The following is a 9061-nucleotide window of genomic DNA, read 5'->3' on the forward strand; positions in this document are numbered from 1 at the left end:
TCTTCTCTATCCATTCTATTACTTTAATGGCAAAAAGCTCCAACTCTTGGATTGAAAGTTGATACATAAAAAGAGAATGGTTGCTTTAATTTTACAAAGAATATGCTAACTTTGATTTCATTTGTTAGTGTTATATATTCCAATGACCGATCTTGCTGCTTGTGCGAATAAAGTCATCCAACAGTGGCCGACATCGGGTGTCAAGAGGCATTGGTGACCTATTTACATCTTAAGGAAGAAGAAGAAGAAGATACCAAAGCTAGTGGGAAAAATCATGATGAAGTTTACATATCAAATATCTTTTCTTGTTTGTTTAATGGTCCCAAGCCTACCTCTATTCAACTTTGCCATTTCTTTTTTCCATTGAATAGTACAATCCCTACCTCTCTCTTCTTACTTTAATGCGCATATTATATTAGCCTTTTGACTACACCCATTCATCTCTAATAGTCATGTTCAGATTCTGATTCTATATCCTTATTTTACGTGTCAGTCATGGTGTTCTACGGAAAACCACAAACACATGACAAAGAATGTGCTTTTGCTATAATACCCTTTTCCCTTTTTTCTTCTTTAATCATCATCCCTCTCATATCTCAACGTTACATGCAAGAATCACCTTGAATCTTTCTGGTTATATTGTGTCATCAGCCATATATGTAAACTTGTATTTAGTGGTGAAGAAAAAGCTGAGGAAAGTGTTCCTGCTGCGTCAGTACCATTATTGTTTATTTGAGCTTCTTTGGATGTTGATGGGTAAACTACTTTGCAGCTTTATGGATCATGCTTGATTGCTACCAACCAACCAACATCCTTTAATATTTTCAGGTGAAGGGTATATTCAGTGTTTTTATTATTATTTTGAAAGTTGAAACATTGTAGCTATCAAATTAAGTATCAATTTTTTCATCAAGTCACATGATAGATTAATATATCTAGTTGACTTTCTAACTATCGCTAAGTGCTATTGCGCATAGAACTAACCAAAATCCATGCACAATCATGAATTACTTTTCATCATGTATTTATATGAAAGTTGAGAGTGTGAGAATTATCTAAAGAAGCTCCATTTATATAAGCCAACAGCACAAGGACAAATAAGAAAAGAACAGTAGAGCGAGCCTTCATGGGATCAGTTGAGTGCTTTCTTTATGAATCTGAAAAGTTGTATAACCATTTACAGTTATGCTACTTAATTTGTGTTATATAAGAAAGTCGGGAAGCAATCAATAATTATTATCTGGGAATCAAAATTGATAAAGTTAGTTTTCATGTTGAGGGAGTTAATGTGAAGAGTGAATGTGGGGTTCATTTCCAAATGTGGAAAACCCACTTGCGACTTTGCCATTAGATTTGCACTGTGGTTTCTTCTTCACATCAGCTGTCATTTTTAAGCATGCAAACACCACTACATAAAGGAATCTTCTTGTTCTCTAGCAATATGTGCTAAGGGCTGTTCCCACCTCTCCTACACACACTAAGCCACTAACATCTCCTCCTTTTATCATATTTCTTTCTTGAATTGGCAGTGAACCTTCTGCATTTACGCAAGTTGGTTAAAAAAAATCATCCAAAGTCCAAACTATACTAATTAATTAATTTACTAGGTGAAAATGCACATTGTCTTCTCAAATGCTATTTAATCTTCTAGCTCATCCATGGGTAATTAAATACATATCTATACCATCGGCTTCAAATTTTGCATGGACACTCGAATAGAGTTTATCTTTATCCCGTCTTCCAAACAAAAAGTTGAGCCATTGATGTTTTAACAAATTTAATTTTGTAACTCCCGACATATATGATTAACAACACAAAAGATTCTCAACTCTTTATGATTTATGTAATCATAGCCTTCAAACTGTTACCAATCTTGTAATTATAACCTCCGTAGCCATTATGTATATTTGTGAAAACGCTTACGATTTTGTACTATATATAGAGGTGGTATCTGACTTAGAAAAGTACACCAGCATTCGCGTCTTGTTTCATTTTTTATTTTATTTTTTTGCTACCTGTTTCTAAAACACAAGGTAATATATATAGTTGTAATTTAATCGGGTTTGTGTTTGAATTAGTCTCAACCCATTTTCTTTTGGTTTTGTTACTTATGTATTTTGATCATTTTCGTGTTCATGGTTTTTGGGATATGTTTTGTTACTTATCCTTTCACTTACCTATTAGAATATAAAAGCATTCTTCATGCATCATCATCATCATCTAATTTAATACCTTCTTTTTTTGAGAGATTTCTTCCATTAAAATAACTGGTAGGGCTCTAATTGTAGGCAAACATTGGCAACATTATGGGACTCCTTGCTGGCCAAGATAGTGACTTTGGCAAGGTAATGGTGTTTCCTATTTCCATCTGAACCTAATAGTGAGTTGCTTTCTAGGCTCCATGTTGCTCCCCATTTATGTTTTCTCCTCTAAATCTCATGGTTTCTTTTTCTTTAATCATGAAGCAGATCATATCTGGATCTACATAGTTAAAATCAGACTCATACAGAAAATGAAGTTCATGAGACTTGGAAAAAGGCCAGACACATTCTATACAGGCGAAGCCACAAGGTATTGTATCACAAAACCTCACATATATATATATATATATATATATATATATATATATATATATATATATATATATATATCCATCTTAACTACTGTATGTGACCAATGCTTGATCAATTGTAGAACCATGGTTTCTGACTTACAAACTGATCTCACCATTCGCATCAACAACATCACTTATCTTCTCCATAAGGCAAGTTAACTCTTGAGTCTTGAGAAAAAAACTAAGATTTGTGAATGCATACATATACATATACATATATATATATCTGTAATTACATAGACCATTGTACATGGTATAAGTATAACTATACTAATTGCAGTTTCCACTTCTTCAAAAGTGTGGCCTCCTGCAACAACTTTGCTCAGGGAAGGGAGACACTACTCTGGAGCTTCATGATATTCCTGGTGGTGAAATATCTTTTGAGCTGTGTGCAAAGTTTTGTTATGGGATCAAGATTGACCTCAGTGCCCATAACTTTGTAGCAGCAGTATGTGCAGCAAACTTCTTGCAGATGACAGAATCTGTTGTGAAAGGAAACTTTGTCTCGAAGCTTGAGCTTTTCTTTACTTCATGCATTCTTCAAGGGTGGAAGGATTCTGTTGTCACATTGCAGACTACAGAAAGGTTTCATGAATGGTCTGAGAATCTTGAAATTATCAGAAGGTGCATCGATTCTGTAGTTGATAAAATACTCACACCCACAACAAAGGTAATTCAAGAAACTCGAGTGGTTAATAAAAGTGAAACTTTGAAGTAAAAGGAACTGAAGAACCCTAATTTGCAGGTAAGATGGTCCTACACTTATACTAGACCAGAATATGCAGAAAAGAAGCACAAATCTGCACCCAAAGATTGGTGGACAGAAGACATAGCAGACCTGAATATAGACCTATTCAGATGTGTCATTAATACTGTAAGGTCAACAGACATGATTCCACCAAAGCTTATAGGTGAAGCTTTGCATGTTTATGCATGTCATTGGCTTCCAGATGTTACAAGGGGTAGATCTGATCAGCCTGAAACATCAACATCTTCTCAAATCACACAAGAAGAATCTTTAAACAGAAAGAAACAACTTGAGATGATTGTAAGCTTAATTCCAGAAGATAGAGGATCAGTTTCAGTTCGATTCCTACTGAGACTCCTTAGAATGGTGAATCTTTTAGGGGCATCTTCAGCCATACATAAGCAACTTATTAGGAAATGTAGCTTGCAGTTAGAGGAGGCAACGCCAAATGATTTGCTATTATTATTACCTTTACATGATCATGACTCTTCTGGTGATCATCATCAAACTTATGATATTGATTTGGTAATGGCTGTCTTGGAGGGTTTTATCACACAATGGAGAAAATCATATTCTAGAGATGAAGAACAATCAATGATTTTGATTTCAAAAATTGCAAAACTCATAGACTCTTATCTCCAAGTTGTCTCCACAGATGCAAACATGTCGGTAGAGAAAGTAGTGTCTCTTGCCAATATGTTACCTGAATTTGCTCGACCTGAACATGATGATCTTTACAAGGCAATCGACATTTATCTAAAGGTATATATGTAGTATAAGAAGAAAAACCATATTTCAAAACTTTTGGCTAGATACATAAATATGTTTTTTATATATAAAACTGGATGTAAATCATGATGATGAACAGGAACATCCCCAAATGAGCAAGGAAGAGAAGAAGCGTTTGTGTAGCATTTTGGATTGCCATAAGTTGTCTGCAGAAGCACGAGCACATGCAGTAAAAAACGAGAGGCTTCCATTGAGAACTGTTGTGCAAGTTCTTTTCTTTGAACAGGAGAAACATGGTGGAAAGGCAACAACAACAACAAGCCATGAAAGTCGAAAACATGATATAATACAACCTCAGGGCATAAAAATAACATACTACACAGGAGATCATCTGAGAAATTTACAAGCGCGATCAGGTGATCAGTCTAATAAAGCAGAGGATGATAGACGACGAAGTGCTCTTAGCAGTAAAAGCCAAAAGCTTGAACGAGAATCAGAGCAGAAGTCGAGGGGGAAAAATGTTCATGAAATCATGGAGGAAGGAATTAGTAAACAAAATCTTACAAAAGTAAAGATACAAAGAAGTAAATCAGAACATGGTCGTCGTAAAGGCAAGTAGAAAATGGACATTCGTGTTGTTTATCAATTCATTACTACCTTACATTGTAAATTCTCTAATATCCGAAAGTAATCTTTAGTTACTGTACTTTTGTGTCCCTCCCAACTGCCCACTGGAAAAGAATTCACGGAATTCTCATATCACCACTTGAAAAGTGGTTACTTTCGGTCATGGTGATTGTGCCCTTTTCTTTCCCAGCCGTAAGACTTTTCCCAGACAAATTTACACAACTGAACGCAGAAGCCTCTCTGAATGGTGGCTGCTAATCAAGAAATCGATGACTCTTGCTTTGAAAAACTCGACTTTTCATATGGTTTTTTCAAGAACAATCGCCCAAGTGAAACTCTAACTGATTCGTCACTCAATTTGCATTTGATTACTCTTCCTATAAGGTCTTGGCTCTTACGCAGCTATTGTTGGGTTCGATCAGTCAAATTTAGCAAAAGAATCGACATGTTGGGCGAGAACCAAAACCAACCCATAGATCGATTGCTCAGCCCAACGTAAATCCTTTCTAGTGATTCAGTGGGTGGTGTAGCCCTTTTTTTGGGTTTTTTTTCTCTCTTTTTTTTTTTTGTTGTTTTATCGGGTCGGAATTTTCGGATAATTATCGATAAAATTTCGGGTATTCGTTTTTGGGTTAGATTGGGTATATAAATAGATACCCAATTTTTCGTCCTCTTTATTTAATTCATTAATTGATGATTATTTAAATTAAATATATTTCTATATTAATAAAAATAGTTTTTTTTTGTCATTTGAACCATTTTAATTAATGTCATATCATTTATCAATCTATTGATTCCATTTCAAATTTTAAATTTTAATTTTTTCACTTTAATTATATTAAATTAATAAAATTAGAATAAAAAAGAAAATGATAAACGGTAAATTTGTAAAGAGTAAAAGAGATAAAGTGGTAAAAGAAAATGATAAACGGTAAATTAGAATAAAAAAAAATCATTTGCAAGATCGGGATCAGGATCCTAAAATCCCACAAAATAAAACTTATTTATAATTTATAATTTTAAAACATGGAAAATATTCTAATCATTCAATTTTTCGTTTAAAATTTACAAAAACTTCAAAATATTAGTTATACAACACAAAATGATAAACGGTAATTGGTAAAGGGTAAAAGAGATAAAGTGGTAAAAGAAACATTTGCAAAAAAAATAATAAATAATAAATAAAGGGAATGTAGAATCAAATCAAATCTTTATCCAACCTACGATTTTACGATTCTACCTGCGATCCTATCCCAAATACGATCATGTTCTTTTTTCATATATAGGATCATATGATCCTACAACCTGGATCGCGATTTTGACAACTATGATTTCACGTATTTAAATCAACGATTATAATTTTATATAATTAAAAAATATATCTCTTAATTAATAATTTACTTAAAATATTAATTAATAATTTTAAGTATTATGAAAGTTTAATAATTAATTAACCCTTGTAACTCTTTTTGAAGTATTAATGATGAAATATTTGAATATTATGTGAATGATGTGAATTATGTGTTTATTTTCTTAATTATTACAATTTAATGAATTAAGAATAAAATAAGCGTCACAATTAAAGTATGAGATAAGCCCGATATCTTTGCATAAAGATGTAGTTGTCGAAACGAGGTTTCCGAATATATAAAGAATGCCAAATCCGAGTTATAACAAAGAAGTTATGACTTGTTGAAGTTTCGCTACAGAACCGGCAACGCTGAATGACGTAAAAAGTGAAATTTAAGTTAGTGCAATATTTTAGCCTTAGTTATCTAAACGAAAGTCGTAGAGTTCGGTAAACCGAGAGCGTGCATAAAAAGAACGCCCAAATCTGACTTCGTATGAGGAAGTTATGATTTTCTGAAGTTTCGACTTAGCGGTATGCAGCCCGAATACTCGATTTGAGATCGAGCGGTTTTTAGCCGAAACAATCTAAACGGGAATCGAAGATCTCTTTGTTAGTAGCGAAACGATGAAAAGTTAGGCGAGAACGGACGTCGTACGAAGAAGTTATGATTTTATAACGAAGTTTTCCTGTCCGGGCCTATTAAAAATAAATAATAAAAAAATAAAGTCAAAATTAGCCGACGGAGTCTAAATAAAAGTTGTAGAGAGTAGTCTCACCTACGCGTGGATATAAAGAACGTCGAAAACGGAGCTCGTATGCGAAAGTTACGCAATTTAGAAGTTTGACGAGTCAAATTACGCCGAGCGTAATTTGAGTACGCCCAGCGTACTCAGAAGGGTGCAAGTTGCCTGACCAATACTCGAGTACCACCAATTGACGCATGCAGTGACGTCAAAGTACGCCCAGCATAACCAAGTTACGCCCGGCGTAAATTGAAATTACGCCCAGCGTAATCCCAAACCCACCAGCTTATAAATAGAAACCGAGATCAGCCATTTTCTCTTGTTCAAACTCTTTCTTCTCTCTAGTTTTTGCCTCGATTTGCATGCCAATCATATCCCGAAGCCCCGATATCATTCCCGAGCCCCAAAACAAGATCTGAAGTCCCGAGGATCCCGAAGAGCGTTATTCCCGAGCCGAAGCTTTGCCCGCGAGGAGTCCAATTTTTGTGAAGATCTTCCAGATCTATCGTAGTATACTACTTCTGCAAGTCATAGTGATGTCCGATCATCTTCTGATCAAGTGAGTGTGTAGTTACTTTCTTCCAACACATTATTACGAAGTATTTTATATAAAATACGTGCTATGTGTATATATTTTGTTGTTATATGTGTGAATGTATATCCACTCTCTTCTATCTCATAGATCTTATTTATTCTTTATGAAATACGTGTTATGTGTGTGTGCCTCATCTGTTATGTGGAATATGTATTGATTAAAGCATGCTATACAGGTTTTAAACTATGTATAAAAATGTATATTTTTATCTACTAGTATGTTGGGTAGAACATGGGTAGATAGTTGGTGTGTAATAAACAGATGAGAGGCCTCGATGTTGTTTTGATTTAGTCATCTAGCGGAGTTTAGATGACGACCACGGACTTTTCTAGACAGTCTTGTGGAACACTAGCAGGCTCGCCACCTGTAGGTGTTAATGAACTTGGGTGTTCATTCGCTGTACTCCATCCCCCCCATGGTTGCCTTATTTGACATATATTGCCGGGAAACCCCCGAAAGCATGTGTTGTCGCCCCGATGAAATATTCTTAAACTAGGTCCCTTGTGTTAGTTATTTTAGGGACATAAAGTGAGAATAACGGGAATGGGTAATTGGGTTATTGTTGGTTGGTGAAATTAAATATAATTATTTATTGTGGGTTGAAAACCCTATATGCTCACCAGGCTCCCAAGCCTGACCCACTCAGTTTCTTTGTATTACAGGAAGTGGCGCGAGGGCATAGAATGGATAATCATCAAGTTGTTTTGTTTACAAGTCTGTATATGTACATATTTGTTGAATGACTTGTAATGTTATCATTTATGCTTTATGGTCTGTATCGGAACATGACATCCCGGGTTTTGATTATGAAATGAAATTATATTTCTTCATGAAATGTTTTGATAAAAATCTATTTCATCATGTTTTGTTTTTGGGAACAAATTCCGCATCTCTTTTAAAATCAAAAGGATTTACTCTGAAAATGTTTGAAAAGCATAAATGAAACCGGTCTTTTCTGGCCGAGATTTTGAGGATGTCACAGTTGGTATCAGAGCATTAGTTTAAGCGAACTAGGAATTTGTAGGATTTCTAGACTTAAACTTAAAATGCTAAGTGAAATTTTGAGATGTGTGTCTGTTACATTTTAGACACGAGCACTAGTTTATTTTAGGAAAATTGCCTAAAATGCTTTTATGTGCTAAATGTTATATGTTTGCCATATATGATATTATTTGTTCGGATCTATGGTCTGTTGCCGACCGGATCTGGAAACCTTATGTGTGTAGGATTCTAAGCGTACGTCTACGATATTAGAACTAGCATGTGAACGTTTCGGAGTGATAAGGATGATTTGAATAGCTATCGTGAATGAGGATCTAATTTCACCTTATTCGGTGTGTAGATCAAAAATGGTGAGAACAAGAAGTGGAGTTGGAAATGCTGATGAAAACAGGAATCAACCACCAGTGATTGAGCAAATACCTGTCGTAGCAGCAGCACTTGAGCCGATAACAATGGTTGGTGTACAATTGATGATTCAAACGATGTTGGATCATCAAATGGAGGAGACTAGGCGGTTGCTTCAACATAATCGTGAAGAACTGTCAATTCAAGTGGAAGAGCCCGAATTGAATGAAGGGCACTCGGAAGGCGGAAACTTCAGTGGGTTTGTTGGTCAAGCCAACCCACCGATAGTTAGGCAAAACAACCATGA

General features: G+C 35.0%; 1 protein-coding gene across 4 annotated transcripts; it reads left to right on the forward strand.

The window, feature by feature from the left end:
- Positions 1-372: 372 nt before the first annotated feature.
- On the forward strand, positions 373-4797 carry LOC111886185 (BTB/POZ domain-containing protein At5g47800). Of its 4 annotated transcripts, none has more exons than XM_023882417.3 (7): positions 373-828; positions 2289-2380; positions 2469-2571; positions 2695-2764; positions 2895-3284; positions 3360-4124; positions 4231-4797. In XM_023882417.3, exons 3-7 carry the CDS (start codon positions 2513-2515, stop codon positions 4708-4710), a joined length of 1764 nt encoding a protein of 587 aa, XP_023738185.1. In that variant the 5' UTR covers positions 373-828; positions 2289-2380; positions 2469-2512; the 3' UTR covers positions 4711-4797. The 4 variants fall into 4 exon arrangements, with proteins under 4 accessions (XP_023738185.1, XP_023738186.1, XP_023738184.1 ...); XM_023882418.3 differs by having other exon boundaries at positions 2289-2345; positions 2913-3284; XM_023882416.3 differs by having other exon boundaries at positions 374-828; positions 2289-2345.
- Positions 4798-9061: the final 4264 nt, after the last annotated feature.

This window comes from Lactuca sativa, chromosome 4 (assembly GCF_002870075.4).
Source record: "Lactuca sativa cultivar Salinas chromosome 4, Lsat_Salinas_v11, whole genome shotgun sequence".
Lineage (NCBI taxonomy): Eukaryota > Viridiplantae > Streptophyta > Magnoliopsida > Asterales > Asteraceae > Lactuca > Lactuca sativa.